At 42.6% G+C, this 19,157-nt stretch overlaps 1 protein-coding gene across 7 annotated transcripts in view; it reads right to left on the bottom strand.

The window, feature by feature from the left end:
* The window catches only part of SEMA5B (semaphorin 5B), a 295,424-nt gene that overhangs the window by 81,699 nt on the left and 194,568 nt on the right, over positions 1–19,157 (bottom strand). For all 7 annotated transcript variants that reach the window (XM_080399745.1, XM_080399742.1, XM_080399743.1 and 4 more), the window contains 4 exons: positions 15,795–15,857; positions 5,333–5,431; positions 4,306–4,519; positions 1,466–1,751 (listed from right to left, as the gene is read on the bottom strand). In XM_080399745.1, coding sequence (XP_080255871.1) covers positions 1,466–1,751; positions 4,306–4,519; positions 5,333–5,431; positions 15,795–15,857 — 662 coding nt within the window. The remainder of the gene's footprint in view (positions 1–1,465; positions 1,752–4,305; positions 4,520–5,332; positions 5,432–15,794; positions 15,858–19,157) is intronic.

A 19,157-nucleotide genomic window follows, 5' to 3' on the forward strand; every position in this document is an offset into this window, starting at 1 on the left:
GCTAACATACTCTAGATACTTTTAGAGAACAACTCATGCCCCTTTCAGTCCCAGGACAGATTTTCCCCAAAGTCCACAGTCAAGGTGCAGCGCTCTGTCATGTTTATTTTCTTGGTTTCACCACTGGCTTACTTTTGGCTGACATTGGCAATGATTGTGCAGACACAAAACATGGAAGATGGATGAGGGTGGCCACACACTGCCCTACTTCTTGGCATTTACAGAGTGGCTATAACATTCAGGCTCTGTTGACTCTCATGGCGAAACTCCCAACAGCGCTTTAGCTCACAAAATTGGGGCTGATGCTTTGTGACTTCAAGGGCCCTGTCACACCAGCAAGTGACACACTAAAATAGCAAGGCCTGTACTTCAGTGAAGTTTCACCTCTTTGGTTTGCTGTGGGCTTCTTGGAAACAGTCCATTATTCATATCGAACGGTACTCCATTGCACACAAAAACTCCAAAGAAGTTGGCTTCCCAGCATGAGGAAGGTACTTTGTTTGTCATGTGGAGTAACTAACTCAGATTTTCATTCTCTAGTTTACACATCAGGATAACACCCCCCTGGAGAACATGTATTATTGAAACTCAATACTGTGCAGACTGGTTATAGCTTGAAACTTATCATCCTAGCCTTGGGCTGCACAGGAAAAATTACTTGAGTTTTCCTGACTTAAAAATATACATTATGAGTTTTTTAATATATTTTTTAATTAACTCCTCTTCTCCTTTCTGCTTTCACAGCTACACTAAATCATTCCAATTACAAGTTTTTTCAATATCAAGCCAAGAAGAGGTGATTATAAAGTTTCAGAAATCATGCCTTCCCCTCAGAGTTCCAACACTGCTTTTGATTTGTGGACCTGAAACAGTCTGTAGCGGAGGTACAGTGCCCCTCGGAAATGTCAAATGCTGTGTAGCCTGCATGACCTTGCTTCTACAAAGTTTATTCAACAGCATTTTTTGTTGATTTCAGCCTAGGCTTTGTGATCCCATCTGCCTCATTCTCCTCCTTCCAGTCCTTCTCTCCCAAGCATATGTACCTGCTCATCTCATGGGCCAGCCCCAACATCTACACAATTCTGTCAGCTTGTCCAGGCAGTTAGCCTGGCTGAAAATTAATTACGTTTTGCACCTGGGTAATTTTCAGACCAGCTTTCTGAGCTACACAAGTAGCATTGCTACTACAAAAAGTCAAAAGTCTGTCACAGCCCAGGTTTATATCAAATTAAGTTACCCTAGAACTGCACAGTCAGCTTTTATGGACTCCAGGAACCTATGAACCATAGATTAAAGACATTGTCCTAAAGGTCATATTACCATGACGGATAACACAGACTTGTCTATTCCTTCATGTAAACCAAAGGATCTTTCAGAAATGATTGTGCAGACTGTCTAAGAAATTCAGATATTGTTAGTCTCAGACTGCTGGGGATAGAAGGGCAGTAAAAACAGTGCAACTTACACATTAGTAGTGAAGACACCATAGATCAGATCTTGCTCAGGAAGGTAGAAGGTGCTTTGCAATTCATTATAATAGAAAGGGATTTCTCCAGCCCGGGAGCAGTTCAGCCTGGCCTTCATGAAAGTTGTCCATGTGTCCTCCAGCAAAAATCTCCCCCCGATATCATTTTTGCAAACTCTTGCCACACGAGAATACACTGTTTTCCCACAGTCATGTTCTACCGCATTCTCTCGGAAGAAGAAGTAGGTGAACAAACCGATGTCATAGGCAGCAATAAAGTTAGGCTCTGTAAAACAAACATTTGAAGAGATTTATACAGGACAGAAATCAATCTGTACTCACTGACTTGCACGATGCATCACACTGCCAGCTCCCTTTATGCAGGCTGTTGAAGCTGGGACCACAGGGACTTTGCAGTTAGCAGAGGACATGAAAACAGTAGATGGGAATAATGATATATGGGGATACAGCTCTAGCTCCATTTTTCAGATCTTGGAAAGGCCCCTTTGTTTCCCCACTCTATTGGCAAGGTTGCTACTGATTTCACTGAAAGCAGAGTTCAACACTTTGCATATGCATGACTAGTCTCTGTACCTATACTCATTTTACAACATAAAGCCTTCCCATTGGGTTCCTTCACCTATTCACTGCTGAAGTGCACCTTATGATGTGTTAAATATGCTGCATGCATCCGCCCAATTCCCCAGACTGCTGTACTGAAACATTCAACCTACTCTCCCAGTGCAATCACATCTGGCTTTTATCACGCAGCCTTTCCAGTTTCTAGGCACAAAAGATTATCTTATGTCCGCAAAACAAAACCATGCCACAGACTAACAGTACTGAAGTAAGTTCTCCTTAACGTTTTTTCTCCTAGAATTATGGTTATTATTTTCATAAAAATTAAAAAGAACCTGGAATTGGTTTTGTAGCGAATATTTGAACTGGGTATTTAATAAAGCTTTAAAGTGCATGGTCTTTTATCCCAACAGTTTCTTTGGCAAAGGGAAAAGTTACGAATAATATTTGACTAAACAAAAATAAATCTTGTTGGTTTGATAGGGTGCTTTTAGAATGTTCATTTCTGAGTAATACTCGAAGAAGAAAGGAAAATACAGAATTCCTTTAATGCTGCATCCCAGGAGTGAAAGGAGAACAGAGTCGTGGTGGAGGAAGAGGAAGGCAGACTGATGCTGTGATGCTGCTGCAAGGCAGGTTTGGGAAGCAGACGATGGTACGGAGGGGAAGGCACCGCAAAGCATCTCCCCTCAAACTTTCTCCTTCAGTGAACCTCAAAGGGACCATTGTGATCACCAGTCTGACCTTCTGACTAACATGAACCAGATAATTTCACCCTGTAACTCCACCATCTGATCCAGTAACTAACAGGTGAACATCTTTCAAAGGAGATCCGATCTTACTGGACAATGTCACATGGATTTATATCCATCACTTTTCTCAGTGACTCGTTCAGCCGACTAAAGACTGCCCCAGCTGCAACCTGTACTACTTTCTCCATTTGACATTATCTGGTTTCAGCTTCCAATCACAGGCTCTTGTCATGACTTGTCTGCTAGATTAAAGAACTTTATCCTGCCAGAAATCTTCTCTTGATGTAAGTACTTCCATATCATGAACAAAACACCTTTTATCTCCTTTGCAGAAAGATAAATAAATTGAGCTCCTTAAGTCTCTCACTGTGAGGCAGGCTTTCCAAGCTTCAAATCACTGCATGGCTCTTCTTTGAATCATCTTCAAGTTTTCTGTTTCTTGTTGAAAAGTGGCCAGAACAGGATGAAATTACTCCAATGTCACCAGTGCTGCACAAAGTTATAAATCCAAGAGTCACGTTAGTTTTTTCAATCACAGACTAGAAACTCAGATTCTGTTTGGTTTTCCTTAAGCTTCACTGTTCCAGTGTGGCTTCCTTCTGAATTCTTCATTCATGCACAGACAAGAGGCACATATTTCTATTGAGTGTATATGGGTTATGCTGCTTCTTGGTCCTAATTCAGTCTTGCCTGATGACAACTTTCTCCTAAAACTCTGGTTCTCCATACTGACTTCAATATGCCTGCAGCAGCCTAGCTCAGTCTCATTAAGCTCCAGAGAGTGCACAGTCCCACTGCTCGTATCTTTGATGGAAAGGTCCTGAAATCCAATAGAAAGATTCTCAATATCTTGTCAACTTACCTGGGTCAAAGGAGAGAGGGGAAATGGAATATTGGGGTCTCCATCACTACAGTCTCCTCAGATAAGATGTGCTTTGCCCCAGTCAGAAAGTGTGGACTCAATGCAAGAATTACTGGTTGAAATTCTATAGCTTGCTTGATGCAGGGTATTACCACACTGGGGTTACAGCTGCTTTTAATAACTATAAATCCACAACAGCATGGTTTCACATGGAACATAACGTGCTGTGAATTTTCTCATTTTCGGACTATCTTGCACTGAAACCAACCATCTTCATCTGAGTCAATGGAAGTAGAGGGTGCTTAACACTGTGCAGAACTAGGTCAACAATATGATGCTTTAAGTTGGTTTTGATCTTCAAATGTTTGAGTGGTTTTCTTGTTAAAATGATGTATTTGGTCATCTCACAAGACACAGACCCATACATATGTTAAGCAGCCTGTAAGACCCACTATGTTCTAAATCAACTTCTCTGAAATACTTCCAGGCTATTTTTAAATGTCTTCTAAGCTGCATCGATTATTGCACCAGAAGCCCTTCCCCATCGTAATTCTGGATCTCAGTATAAAAACAGAGGGAAAGATTTACAAGCCTGTCAAGCTGACTTTAATACTCCTCTTGCTAAGATATGACCCACATGACTTTACCATTGAGCCATTTGGAGTTGTATTGTGCTGTCCTAAGTGGGGGAACATTTCCAAGGCTGCGGTAAATAGCAGGATCCCGTCCAGAGAAATCAATTACAGTTGCAGCATAGAGTTCTCCTCGTGATGTAATCACAGCTGTCGAGTTATGCCGAGGGTCGTACGGGCACCGAGCCACTCCATTAATTCTGTCAATGATTTTGCTAAGATTTCCTACCTGTATTTAAAAGGAGAGAGGAGAGAATTTAAAGAGCATCTGGCTTTCTTACTGGTATAGAGAATTCAGTTTGCCCACGAGTACCTATGAGCAAAACCCTCATTTAAAAAAAACAGGCAGCTATAAGAATGTAATGTCAGTGACGACTGTAAATTGATCTTTACATCCATCGTTTGCCAACGTAATAAGAATGTAATGTCAGTGATGACTGTAAATTGATCTTTACTTCCATCATTTGCCAACGTAAGAAGTTGTATCTGAGCCTCACTGATCCTATTGCTTTGTAAGAAGGGTAATTCCCCAGTCAATAAACCCTGTAGGGCCCAACCCACTCAGTTTAATCAGGTGTTCCTGCTGCTAGCACAGGGTTCTAATCTTCCACAGACAGCTCCTGAATGCGTACTGCCATTCAAAAACATTAAAATAAACATTGCTCTGGACCTGCTTCTGCCTCCTTTGAAGACAAAGGGAGTTTTGCCATTTATTTTAAGGAACATTTAAGTATTCAGCTCAGGAGTACTCACAGCTAAGCTTGTCTATATTCCCCATTTTCAACAGCATACCCAAGGTTTACATGAGCAGTACTTTATCCAGAGCCAGCTCACCCATAACACGAGATTCTTGCTCCCCACCTGCAGATACACCCACTGCCCCGAAGCAGCCCAAAGGGACACAAAGAAGAAAACCCAAATAATTTCAGACCAGCTACATTTAGAACATATTCTCTGCAGCCATCATGCCCTGCCAAATGACTGGCTTTCCCCAGAGCACGTGCCCAGCCCTCTCCATCACTGTAAAAGAGACAAAACAGACCTGTCGACTGGAACACACTGGTGAAAAGGCATTGGTACCACAGGTAAAAACCTTCTTGCCATAAACAATCAGCACTCGGACATAGTTCTGGCACTCTTCCTATAGGGACACAAGGCAGAGATAAAGGATTTTTGAAAAGGAGACTGTGGAGTTGTTTATTACATTAAAAAAAAAAAAATTACCTGTATTGCAGCTGGAATACACCTTCCTTAGCTCTAACTCGGACTGAGGGTTGTTGGATCAAGCAGTGCATAGCTGTAGGGAGCTAGCGGTCTAGGTAAGCAAGCCCAATTTGCTGGTTATTTCTCTAATCATAGCCCCATACAATCCCTGGATAGGATGTTATCCATCAGGTTGGCTCTGTATTAGCTACACAAGTGCCACTTTCTGCTTAGATTGGAGGAGAAATCCTCCCTCTTTTCATGATGATACTTCTGACCTATTTTTCCCAGTAATGCTGCAGCTTTAAAAACGTTACCCAGACATAAACTCCAGTGAAGGACAGCAGGTCCATCTGCACTATAATTCACACCAGTGCCAGCAGGAAAACAGCAGGAACTTCTCCTTAATAGACCAGGTTGGTCAGGAGAATCTCGTGCTTGAACAGGCTGTTACTTCCTGCCTCCCACAAGGATTGTGTGCTCAGAATTTTCCATGGTAGAAGGAGTTCTTCTTTCAGGTCAGGCCAGTAAGAAACAGCAAATCCCCTCTTCTCAGCTGCATGACCACTTGCTGTACAAATATGCAACTCCCTCAACACGCCAGTGCCCAAAAGCATGGGGCTCCTGTCACCCCATGCTAGGGCAGGGGTAGCAGCACAAAGCTGCAGCTGGCTTTTTCCAGAAAAATCTCCTTTGTTTTGTTGGAGAGAGCCGCGGTCTCTCTCCCCACAAAGTCAGATCCAGAGACCTGTGGACTACAGATCAGGCTAACTGAGCATCTCTGGGGAGGTAAGCAGTGGGGGAGGAAGAGGCCACGGAAGGCAGGGACTTTCTAACAGTGCCCATGGGGAAAGGGAGGTGCAAGACTAGCATGCAACTCCCACAGGCAGTGCCAGACTTGAGAGCTGCCTGCCCCAAGGTTCATCCGAACAGCCCCAAGGGGAGATGTACAGTACCCTGGCATCAGCCTGCCTGCCCTGGGCTCTGGGGCCACCTCAGAGGAAAGGATAACAGCAATGGCTAACAAATGGCATCCGCAGGGCTCCAAGTGAAGAAAGTCTATTATATTCTACCATAAACAGAAAAGGAAACTTGTTAAAAAATAACACCCTCAGCTGGGTTATCCCGGCTGCTTTGTTTTCCTCCCTCCAACAGATCATAATTTGCCACTAAGTTGAGCCTACAGCTGCAGACACCACTTCTTCTGTAAGCAGCAATCACTCTGTGAGCTTCCCTGTCTCACAGTGCTCCACACTGTTGATCATCTCCCTGAAGACTTCATTTGCAAGATTCAGCAGTGTAGAAACACTCCCTATCATCTGGAAAGGAAGAGGCTTGCTTAGCTGGTTTACGTGCTATCTCCTGTCATTTGCTGTATGGAAATGAACTCGTTGAAGGATGGCATTTAGCAGAAAACCACTAGCACTAGCCACAGACAAGCGACTGCATGGGCAGGACGTGTGGCTTGCTTTCAAATGGAGAAGATCACCGGGACTGCACTCCCAAGCCAGCCCAGGAGCACTTGTCCAGCCCAGGCAGAGGCTACAAAGCACCAAAAAGCACTGCCAGCCTTGAGCCTCTGCAAGGACACTGGGGATCAGATACATAATGTCTGGCACCCAAAAATGAGAGCTTAAATTCATAGCTGGGTTCATTCAACACGTCTTCTTTCAGAAGCAGATCAGTCATGGTAACTGTGCATCAGTCTATCAAATAGGACCTTGAGAAGCACAGTCCCACCTGCTGTGCGTTGAGAATAGAGGTCTCATCACTTCTTTTAATAAGATGAAGGGCTTGCCAGCCCCTCTGCCCTCTGCTGTCATTGTTATGTGGTGCTGTGAGCCCTGTTAGTTATTCCCTGCCCCAGAGATGTCTGCATTTCATGAGTGCATTAAGTAATTCCTCTTTCTGTAGAGCACAGTTATTCAATCCCACATAATATTGGGACCACTACATATTTAACTGCAAAGTACTAGAAATTCTTGGGTGGGATGCTACAAAATAAGGTATGGGCTCCTCTCCCAACAGGGTTTTGTTTTCAGAATATGACTGATTTGGCATCTAACCCAGAATCCAGCTCTGTATCCAAATTTCACACAGTAAGACAGTACCCATCTGCTCCCCCTCCACTTGCACCTTTCTCTGCTTTGTGCAGAGCCTGGGCATAGTTTCTGACCTAAATCAGCTAATACCAGTCACGTTGCTGGACCCTTTCCTGCCTAGGTACTTCAATATATTCCTAACTAAACCCCTGCCCTGCAGAAATCTAAAATTCTAATTTGCAGAATTCTCTTCTTTGCACAGAACTATATTACAGATTAACAGACTTCAATTTCTATAAAAGTCTTCCCAGCTGAGAAGTTAGCACACAAAAAAGCATTTCTCTATGAGGTCATGTACTGGATGATCTTCTGGAGTCTACTGGCAGTGATGCATCTGTCGCACACTTTACTCCAAGGTGCAGTAGCTTGGCTTGGTAAGGACTCTGGAAGCTAGTAAAATATTGTGTTATTTTAGCCTAATTAAACACGGGTTTATTTCTATCCATTCAACGCAAAGCAGAAGTTATTTATAGAAACAGAGGAGACACCATACCGAGCAAATATATCTGCTGCTGTCTGAACTTGCACTGGAATATTTAATCTGTGACTTCCAGCCCATTCCCAGCTGTGGTAGCAAAGAGCAAAAGACCACAGTCAGTATGGTTCAGGTGTTAGATTGGAAACATTTGACAGCTGATCATTTTCAGGGAACTGGATGCACCAAGGTCACTGATTATTTCATTGGCTGTAAAAGGCAGGAACCGGGGTGACTACTGGATGTTTTCTACTCTGCTTAAAAATAGACACTACTAGGTGTGGGCCATATCCAACCATAGGTGTTCCTATGAACTCACTGAGTACGTATTTTCCCTGGACCTGCCTTAGCGATGATGCTCCATGCTCCTGAAGGAAAATCAATGATAGTATGTACATTTCATACACTAGTCTCAAAGCAATTTATACAACTTAATGTTCTGAAACAGTTGTACATTATCTGCCCTGTTCTCTCAGCTAGGTGAATCGAAACATGCAGGTGCTAAAGGACTTGCCATGGTGACACACTGAGTCAGAGGAGATCCTGAAGGACAGCAACAAAACTCCAGCTACCAGACCAAACCTCTCTAGCATGCCTGGCCCAAAGAGGAATACGGTGCTCATCTCATCCCTCTTATTGCTGTACCCACTGCCAGTCACATCAGCTCATGAAAACTTCTAAGAAAAGCAAAGGAGAAACTGAACCACTTAAATGCCCCAGCTTGCAGGATTTTTCTCAAGACACTATCAGTGAGATTTACATTAGATCCTCTTTCTACTCTATTCTCAAAATAACTAGCAAGGCACAGTCTTTTCTCTGTGTTCCTTAAACCAGCCTGGATTTGCTTCGAAAAGTCATTCAACACACTGCTCTCTGCAACAATTTGTAGCTGAGGCAACTGGTTAGTAAAATCATCTCACAACCCCCTACAGAAAATAGGAGCTATTTAATACATTTTCTTCCATGTGGCTGGAAAACTCTAGGCATGCAGGAGGCAAAATTCAGACAGGCTTTAATGTAGCTGGAAAATCTGGCAAGCTTGAACCCAACTCTGTCCAGACAAGACAACACTTGGATCCTGCTCTCACATTATGGAGCAGACAGTTAAGTCTGTGTATGATCAGTCTGCAAATCTCATCACCAGAAGATATTATTGGGATCAAAAGATTAAAGATTTAAATAAAGGGGGAAGACTGGGTATTTATATGGTTAATGAGAATAACCCAGTTATATTAGTTGGGATTATTATTAAATATATGGCAGAGCTGATAAAAACCTGTGGCTCACTGCCAGAGCATTAAGCGCATCTGATTTTCCTATGACTTGCATGTTACTCACTTTGGGGCTCTTGCTCCTTCCTCAAAATTACCTGGTACTCATCCATTTTTGAAGTAAGGCCTTAAATTGAGCAGATATCCCTTTTCTCCATTCTAATGACCCTTGTTTTCCTAGAAAGGAAGAGTACATGACTTCTAATGCTCAACCCTACAGGGCACAGGGTCTCAATGTCACGAAGAGGATAAATTTCACTGAAGCCCCTCTCTCCCACCCCCCCTGAGTTTAAGCCTATCCTCATTTATCCCATTTTTTGCAACATTTAATATTTGAATGTGTCTGTCTGTGAATGCTGTAACGTTCATGACTCTGGACAGGCCCAGGCCCCTTTCTAGCTCATAGAGATATCAGTCTGCTTTAAGAGCGCATTTCAAACCCAAGAACCAAGAGTGGTGCCCTGTTACTCCCTTCATTCATGTGGACAGATCAGCAAATGGAGGGGCTGACCTCTTGCCAGCTTTGTTTTGGGGTAAAATTCAAAAAGACATTTTCAGGATGCTGTGAATAAGCCAGCTGTAGGTGCTTCTTGAGTTGATTCTTGTCATTTCTGAACATGGGAGATCCGAAATGTCATAAGCCCTTAACTTCATTGTACAGATGTACTTTTCTTTGAAAGCATAGTCATACATAGGCACTACTTTAATTGGCCTTTTACTTTGAATAAACCACTCAAGCCCTGGTGTCAGAGATCTCCTTTTAAATTATTATTTTTTTTTTTTTGCTAACACTATTTCATCACGTACTGATATATTTGAAAAAACACAGTTACACACTGCATGAGAAAAATAGCTGTTTCAGATGGTCTGCTGTCCTCAGTAAAGGAACACAAACTCCTAGAGTACAACCTGGATTTCAGAGAATCAGCCAGCAGAACCCCATGTTACCCCTTTCAACAGGATTTTAGAGTGCAGCAAACAATTAATTTATCTGTTGCATTTCATCCCAATTTGTTAAAAAATAATCAAGACCTAACATGTTCTTGAGCGCTGTTATTAACACACTTTCAGATATCTATATTTAATCCTTTGGACAAACAATTCCATTAATCAGTCTAAGCCAATGCCCTGACCAAGCTGTCTTTCTCCTTTGAGAGCAATAGATCGCAAAAAGAATTGCTAAAGATTTTTCCAGCCAAGTTTTCTTTAATGGACTTCAAATCAAACTTGGGGGCTGATTCTGCATTGATAGAAGTACTAGGAATGTGGGTTCAGTTCTCTCAGCGCAGTTACAAAGGGAGAAAAAATATCTGACCGCCTCCCAGTTATTTCTACTTGCTTGGGAATTTATATGGTGCCTATCCTACCTGGACATCTATTATTGGTAAGTGGCATGGAGATTCCCAGCTCCACTGGATAACCAGAGGGCACATCCTCTGTGTGACAGAGTCACTTGAAGGCCTGAAAGAGCTGATTCCTCCATTAGCTCAGCAATTTCTGCGCCAAAACCATTTAGCTGGGCTGAAGCCTTGGGCTAGGATTTCCCTGTAACCTCATGTGAATCATAAGCACCAGCATCAGGACATGACACCAAAAAAAGGAACAAACTATCAATACAGTGGGAAAACCAGTAGCTGGATGCCTATCAGATGTTCTTTCTTGCTCCAGAAGTGTTGTTAGTGCATCATACTTTTCCTGGCTAAGCAAATCTCTTAGGACAGCACATAAGAGTTGCCATTTTCACAAAGGGTTCCTTTTCACGTTTTGAAATGATGGCGTGCTGCTTTTGAAAAGTCAACAAATAATTCTGTGTTTAGAAAAGAGAAAGACCAAAGTGCTCACGTTTAGAAAGCCACAACTTCCCATGTCAGGCAAAATTCCTTAGATGTGGTGGATGTGAATTGTTACGCAGAGACAAGCCAATTACAAACTAGAAGTTCAGCAACTCCTAATGAAATTAAACACAGGTCTTCCCCTTCTGTTGTGTCTATCACTCATTTTAACTACAACTTCTGGGTGATTTCATTTGGAAGACAGAAAGAAAGGCAGCATAACACTGACTTTGTTCTTTGCATTGTCTTCAAGTAATGTGAATGTTTTCCAGGGGACAATTTTAAGGTGTTGATCATGATACATTTTATAAATGCTGCAAAAATAAGGATAATTACTCATGGAAGCCAGCATGGATCTCCAGAGATATGGCAAGTAAAGTATGTATAATTCTTTGCAGAAACCACAAGTTTTAGTTGATAAAAATAACAAATGAAAAAGACTTTTCTGAGGTGCTTGTTTTAATACCACAAGATACATTGCAGCGAGTTAACTTTGAAATCAGGTTCAAGAACTTATACATTAATGGATTAAAATCTGATTAATTACTGGGCTGAAATAGTCCTCAATGTGAAATCATTCATAAACTTGCTATCTAGCAGGGCTTCAAATGGGGTGGTACTAGCCAAGTATCAACATTTTTCTTAACAAACATTTGTGGGTAACTCAAATTTTACAAAAACAGTAATTACCAGTGAGACCAATGCCTCACCATATATATATATTAGTGATATATGCTAGGCTGGTTGGTGAGCTGGACCCAACAAGCAAAATATATTTTTGTAAGGTATTATTCATTAAAGAGCAAGCAACAAAAGGGCTTTGTGTACAGACTGGGAGATTACATCCCAAGACTAGCAACTGTGAAAAGGATTTAGTGGTCACAGTGGCTAGGCAATTCGGCACGATCTCCTATGGTAGAAGAGCTTATGAAACTGCCATGTATATGAACAGAGAGGTGAATAAGAGTTGGAAAACTTTTAATCACACTCAGGCATTAGAAAGATTGACAAGGGAATACAGGTGAAAAATTGAAATGTGCAGAAAAGAGATGAAAAATATTCAAGGGCAGTAGGGAAATGACTTAGAGAAGAAGCTTGGAGAGCTCAGCTTTTTACTATATCAAAAAGCCCAAGTACTGAATTGACAAGAGCATGTAAGTGTCTTTGTACAAAATAAATATTGGTAACTAAAGGGCTCTTTAACCTGACAGAGAAGGGCAAAATAAGACCCAGCCACTCAAAACAGAAGCCAGATCCAAAGATGGAATAGAGTACATGTTATTAACAGGGAAGGTGATGTGCCATAACAAGCCAGCAAATCACACAGTCAGCCCATTTGTTTCAGGACTTCAGTTCAAAACTTTTTGCCTTCCTCAAAAAGGTGCAGCAGGCAAACACAAGTTGCCGAGCTCAATATAGGAATAAGCAGGTGAAATTCACAGCCAGAGCTATACAAGTTGTCAGAAGAAATGGTACCTTTAACTTTGAATCTGAGACCCAGATTTCTCATCTCCCTTTCCTCTGGCCAATAGGTACTGAAATGTGGAGTAACTGTCATGTCATAATAATTATACTTATACATTTTGTGGCTTTTACTCGTTCGCTTCTTGTTTTCCTTATGATAAAGCTCTCAGCATTTTAGGAAGAAATTTTCTAAGCAGCAGGAAGAATCTGATTTAGATACTCAAGAGAAAAATGGCTAAATCCCAGAATCACAGTATGGTCAAGGTTGGAAGGGACCTCTGGAGATCATCTAGTCCAACCCCTGCTAAAGCGCATTCACCTAGAACAGGTTGCACAGAGTCTCACACAGGGGGGTTGAATGTCTCCAGAGAAGGAGACTCCACAGCCTCTCTGGGCAGCTGTTCCAGTGCTCTGTCACCCTCAAAGTAAATCAGGTTCTTCCTCATATTCAGATGGAACTTCTTGTGGTTCAGTTTGTGCCTGTTGCCCCTTGTCCTGTTGTGGGTGCCACTGAAAAGAGCCTGGCCCCATCCTCTTGACATTCTCCCTTAAGATACTTGTATACATTGATAAGATCCCCTCTCAGTCTTCTCACCTCCAGGCTAAACAGGCCCAGCTCTCTCAGCCTTTCTCATGAGGGAGATGCTCCAGCCCCCTCATTAGCTTTGTAGCCCTCTGCTGGACCCTCTCCAGAGGGTCCAGAGATCCTGTCTCCCTTGAACTGGGGAGCCCAGAACTGGACACAGCACTCCAGATGCAGCCTCACCAGGGCAGAGCAGAGGAGGAGGATCACCTCCCTCCACCTGCCGGCCACGCTTCTTCTAATGCAGCCCAAGATCCCATTGGCCTTCTTGGCCACCAGGGCACACTGCTGGCTCATGGTCAATGAATGGGGAAAAAACGGCATTTTAATTCACTAGGATGGCTTTGAAAACCTCACACTAAAATACGTAATTATTAAATGGGCAAGGAAAACAGACCAGTCATAACTTACGCAAACTACACTGGGAATTAACATAAGAGCCAAAGGTCCTGCTTCTTTCCAGCCTCTATCACCACATATCTAAGTGCCTGACAACCATAACATTTATCATCAAATCATCTGTTCTAGGTAGAAAACTGTCATTAGTCAAGTTTTGACAAAGCAGAGCTGAGGCAGACAGAGCTCTGCATCTTGTGCCACCATTGCACTGCCGAATCGGCAATGTTCACGCTAGTGCTGCTCTCACTTGCTGCATTTGCCCAGCCAAGGGCAGAGATGCTGGGTCAGAGCTCAGAGCTGGACCTTTCGCTGGAGTACAGCACTTCACCAGCCGGCTAGGCTAAACTCAGTACTTTGGGAGCTAGAGTTAAGTCATTTCTCTGCAGTGTAACAAACAATGAATGAGTAGGCTTGCCCCAAGGGTGACTCAGCGATGGACACAGGTTAGAGTAGATATAGAGCTGGGAGATCTGAGTTTCCTTAGCTACTGCAGCATCCTTCTGCCTTTGTTCGTAACTTCATGTCTTCTTGTCAGACTCTTAGTCAACACCTCCATTTGCCATTAACTGTGTCAAGAAGTGTCTGACAGTCTGCTTAATTACTGTTCCTCAGAACTTCACAGCCATTGCCACTTTGCCCACTGAACAATTTCAAGCTCTGGATCACAATCAGCATAAACTCAACTGTTCAGGGCATTATCCTCATGGAATTTCTGGCAAACCCTTTGAAGTCTGAGGAGGCAGCAGCAGCAAAGATACTCAGACCATCGCTTTCTTTTGGCATGACAGTAAAAAAGATAAACTGAAATTATCCTAGAATTTGTTCAGTCAAATGCATGGCTTTATCCAGGGGTTGAAAAAATAATTCTGGCTTATAAATTCAAATTCTTCATGAACAATAGGACAGAATTTAAATCTCACAAACTTTACAATGGAAGAAAAGAGTAAAATCCTTTCTTTACACAGTAAAAAGTACAAAGATGACAAATTCAAGAATTCCTCCTGTCTTGTGTTTTGCAGTTTTTTGATCTTGTCCAACTTCTATTGGGTTCTTCTCATGGCTGGCCACGTTTGGTGTTCATTTAGCCCAACCCATTTTGCCTCCATGGTGTTTTCCTGCATAACCTACACAAAACCCTTAACAGATGTTCTAGAATACCCATGCTCCTCTTCTCCACAGCTACATGAAGCAAATTGTTGCCTATCCAGCAAAATTCAAGTTAGCTTTTTAATGTTTATAAAAGTTAATACAGTAATCACAGAAAGTTTATTATACAAAATTAACATGATCAATGGAAGGTCATATAAGCCTGTGTTTAAAGCACTGAACTGAAACCTGGCAGAATTCCAACATTTTGGGCCAGCCACACACTCACTCTCTGTTTCACTGTCCATGTCTAAGCAAAGATCATGCTTACTCTCTCTTATCCTTTGTTCGACTCCTTTGGTTTAGATGGAAAATTCTGCGGTGTGGTACTAAGGACAACAGGACACCCTCTCAGTTGAGGCCTGACCTGAAGATTTTTGAACAGTATTTCCTGCTTTTAGTTAGATGGCTTTGTTTTAGTTTCTCAGAAGAGGGGCAGAAAAGACCTGTGTTTGAATCAGAAATGCCTGCAAACTGAACTTCTGGGACAGCATGTGTTGGTTCAAGCAATTCTTACTTTAAACTGCTGTTTAGCACACTGCACCTGCCTTCAAAGGAGCTCCGTGATACTGCACCTGAACGGACTGCAGTGTGCTAGCAGATTCAATTCTCATATTCAAGCAAATTATACAACGATGAACTCTAACTGCGTACAAGCATTGAAGCCCATGTGGCTGAATGCCAGCGGCTCACTGCTAAGTACCTAGCCTAAGCCAACCTGCCCGGCCTCAGACCCCACTGCGCAAGATGTTACCCCTGGCTTGCCACCACTCTGCTCCTTGATGTGTCACAAATTGTGTCCTCTCCAGCAGTGAAATCACCTTTAAATTTAATGCAGAGCAAGTCTAATAACTTGGACAGGGGGCCTTTGAAATGGCTTGTTTGGTGGTGCTTATTACACGCTTGTGGTGGTAGATCTAAACCGCTGCAAATTTACAAGCTCAAGCTGGTGTCAGATGCTCCCTGTGTGGGTTTCACATGATGCAAATAAATTTAACCATAACATCATTGTAGCAAAGCAGAACTTACCTCTGTTTTCCCTTTACTTTGACAGGACCTCCTGGTGTCTTCATCTGAACCCCATGCTGTTGCCTGAAAACCAAAATGCACAAGTCACATGACAATGCCACCAACCACCATGTCTGGAGACTCCCAAAACAAAAGCAAGTATCTCCAGCCAATTTACACACCCCAATTTAAAAGCAGCATTGTGACAGTAAATATGTATCTCCCACTGCGCTCACAGTGCACACAAATGATAAATAGGTAAGAAGTCCAGAGGCAGAAGCAAGTGGAATGCTAACAGAGGACAGACTTTCATTTACATGTAAATACGACTTCTGATAGTCATTCAGCTGGAAGGTCCAAGACATAAGCCCCACACACCAAGCCATCACCTTCTTTTCAAAGAGAACAGTGCTGTATAAAACCACCAGTTTTCACCACCAAAATGAAAACCTTCCCTACAGCAAAATCCAGAAGTTCTGCACAAATCTGCTGGCCTCCTTAAATTTACCTACAAGATTATCACCTTCTAGGTAATCCTGCAGTGAAGTGAGCTGGATAAAACAACAAATGGGAGCTGACAGGCGAAACCTGGAGAGACGGGAAGTGGGAAGAAAGGTTGGATGGTGATTTGTGATGCCAGACAAGAGGGGTCACATCCTGAGGTGGAGTAAAACGTATAGGGCTGAGGGTACTATTGACTGGGGGCTGAGAGCATGTGGGGTCCCCAGTCAGTTCTGACTGACTGTTTTGGAGCAAAGAGGCTCCTTTCTTCACAAGAAAAGTGAAGACCAGCAAAGCTGCATTAGAGACAACTTTTAGATTTAAAATATTCAGCAACATACCCAACCATTCAGTGCCCTCTGCAATTTTCCTCCCTTCAGCACTTTTTTAAAATAGTTCTAACAAATTCAAGCAGGTATTGTTAGCTAGAGGTGAAAATACATATAAACATCCATATTATACATAATACATTATTCTGAGTACAAGAGAAATAGATCTGTTACATAGGGAAAGGCCAGACTCACAAAGTTCAGATACAGATCCAAAGCTCCCCTAAAAGAGCCAGGATTCCTTTTTTTTCTCTCCAGTCGATTACCAACACAGGAAATGGCTTCAAAGTTCGGTCTGGATCCGAACTCTTCTTGAACCTTCTCACTGTAGCCAATACATTTATTTAAACTCTGGGCTTCCATAGAAATTTTCCCCTCAACACATGATAAATCCTGTTTTTTGCAGGAGAAAGACAGGAGACCACTAAGAAGAGGGGATTAATTTTCCCACCCCCAGCTCAGGTCCACAAAAACACTTGCTCAGAAGCACAAGGAATGACACCACCCAGGAAATGCATTTATATACAACATTTGGGGAAAGAATATTTCTACCTCATTCAAAAAAAATGCTGTCTTTACCATTATCTGAGCATTCAGTTCCATTTGGCTTGAAGTAAGACTTTCTGAGCACAGGCAAAGACCTAGTGGGAGAAAGGAAGAGCACAGCTCTCTCCTTCCCTGGGAGTCGCTTGGGAAATACCTCCCATGTACTCAGTCCAATCCAGGCTGAAAGCCAAAAGCTTATGCCTTAGAAGTGTTTCTGTGAGAGCTGGGATAAATCCTGGCTGAAAAGGATCATTCTGCCATATCCTGAGAGGGGATATGTCACTGGATGAGAAAGCTTGTCAATAAACCATCACAGGAGAGCAAGGAATTTTGACTGGTGACTCCCAGGAGCCCTTGACATCTGCAAAACAACTGTGCAGCAGCATCTTGATCCCCAGTCCCAAATCTAGTCTACATTCATCTAACCACAGTATCCTTGCACCTTGGATCAATTTTTGACAACTTAATTTAAAAAAAAAATAATCCAGAAGAGGCGGCTTGTTAGGTGGCTCTTTCATTTCAAAAACAGAGACAGAGCACTCTCCGTTATACACCCCAGTTTACCTTAACAGTGCCTTGACAGGACAAGATGAAAACAAAAATTGTTGGTTACTTCAGCAATCGATGCTGTTTCTCTGCAAATACTCTGGGTCTTCTGGGATTGCAGCAATGCAACAGAGAAGAATTTGCCCTCCTAGGGGACACCTAGCTCGTCCTGCCAGCCACCTGCACCGCAGAGCTTTCAGGCATGTTGTAAATACAGCTCAAGTCAGAGCACTGGTCCCCTCCAGCTATGTTCTCAGAGCCTAAATGTTTTTATTAGGCAACACTGCCCTTCAGCTTTCTGAAGCGCTACCTTGATGAGTCTAGCGATAACAGAAGCTCTTGGTGATGGCCCAGATTACAGGAACATGTTGTTTGTGACTGCACCATTAGTCAGGGTGCACTTCATTAGAGCTGAGGATAATTAAGCAATATGGCAATTCAGAGCATGTTTTACAAGTCCCACACATGTCTTTGGTAGGACAGGGAGGAGTTAGTTTGAAGGCTGAGTAACTCCAATGACCTCTAGTTACTCAAAGAAACTGATCATGACCCTGCAAAGCAGAACATCTTGTCAATAATAAAAATAGAATTGAAAAACCAAGGAGCTTTTTGTGTGTTTAAGTAATTATACTGCAAGGTATGAATACGCACCAGTCAGCTGACGTATCACCTAGGTATGTCCTCCTGCTGGGCTCCCAGGAGCCCGCACACATCTGTGGTCATAGCCTTTGGGTTGGACCTGGTAAGAAGTCCTGGGCAGGCTTAGACCTCTGAGCTTGGGATTTCACATGAGCTTTCCAGCATTGTTTGGTTTCTTTGCCTGACTGATTAGCTGTCTTTTCAGATCAAAATGTCCCACTACTGTCATCTTTGTTGTCTTGGGCTCCTTTGTGCAAACTCCCTGTGTAATGCTGGTGCACTACCTCCTGCATCTCACTGGTGTGTCCATCCCAAACCCCTCCTTGCCAGATGAAATTTTCCTCCTCTACCTTAGATTCATTTTGCCCCAATATCAAACTACATCCTGGACATTTGACAGAGAAATCTTCAAAAAGATTTTTCTCTTCTGGTGTGTACCCATATGTTTCTCAGTGAGGTAGACACCTACTTAACATTTGCACAACACTACAGCACTGTAAGGGATGTTTCGTACTTTTCCTCCTTACCTGATTGTAATGCTTCTCAATAGCCAACTTCTTGCACACTGACTTAGGTGCCTCCCCTCCCCTTCATCATCTCCCTCAATAAACCAAATTAATGTTACTTCTTTTTACTGCTGAAAGCTGTCTCTGCACGCTTGGATAAGGTACAAACTGTATTTACCAGAAGATTTTTGGTCACTCAGTTGAGTCATCATTCTGAGTTTATGATTCATTTACTCAGTTGTCTGTGTCATTTAAGGTTCCCAGCTCCAGAAGTTCCAGGAAACATCTGGGATTACTTTTGTACCTCCTGCTAGACA

The sequence above is a fragment of the Falco punctatus genome (genome assembly GCF_963210335.1).
Source record: "Falco punctatus genome assembly, chromosome: 8".
Classification (NCBI taxonomy): domain Eukaryota; kingdom Metazoa; phylum Chordata; class Aves; order Falconiformes; family Falconidae; genus Falco; species Falco punctatus.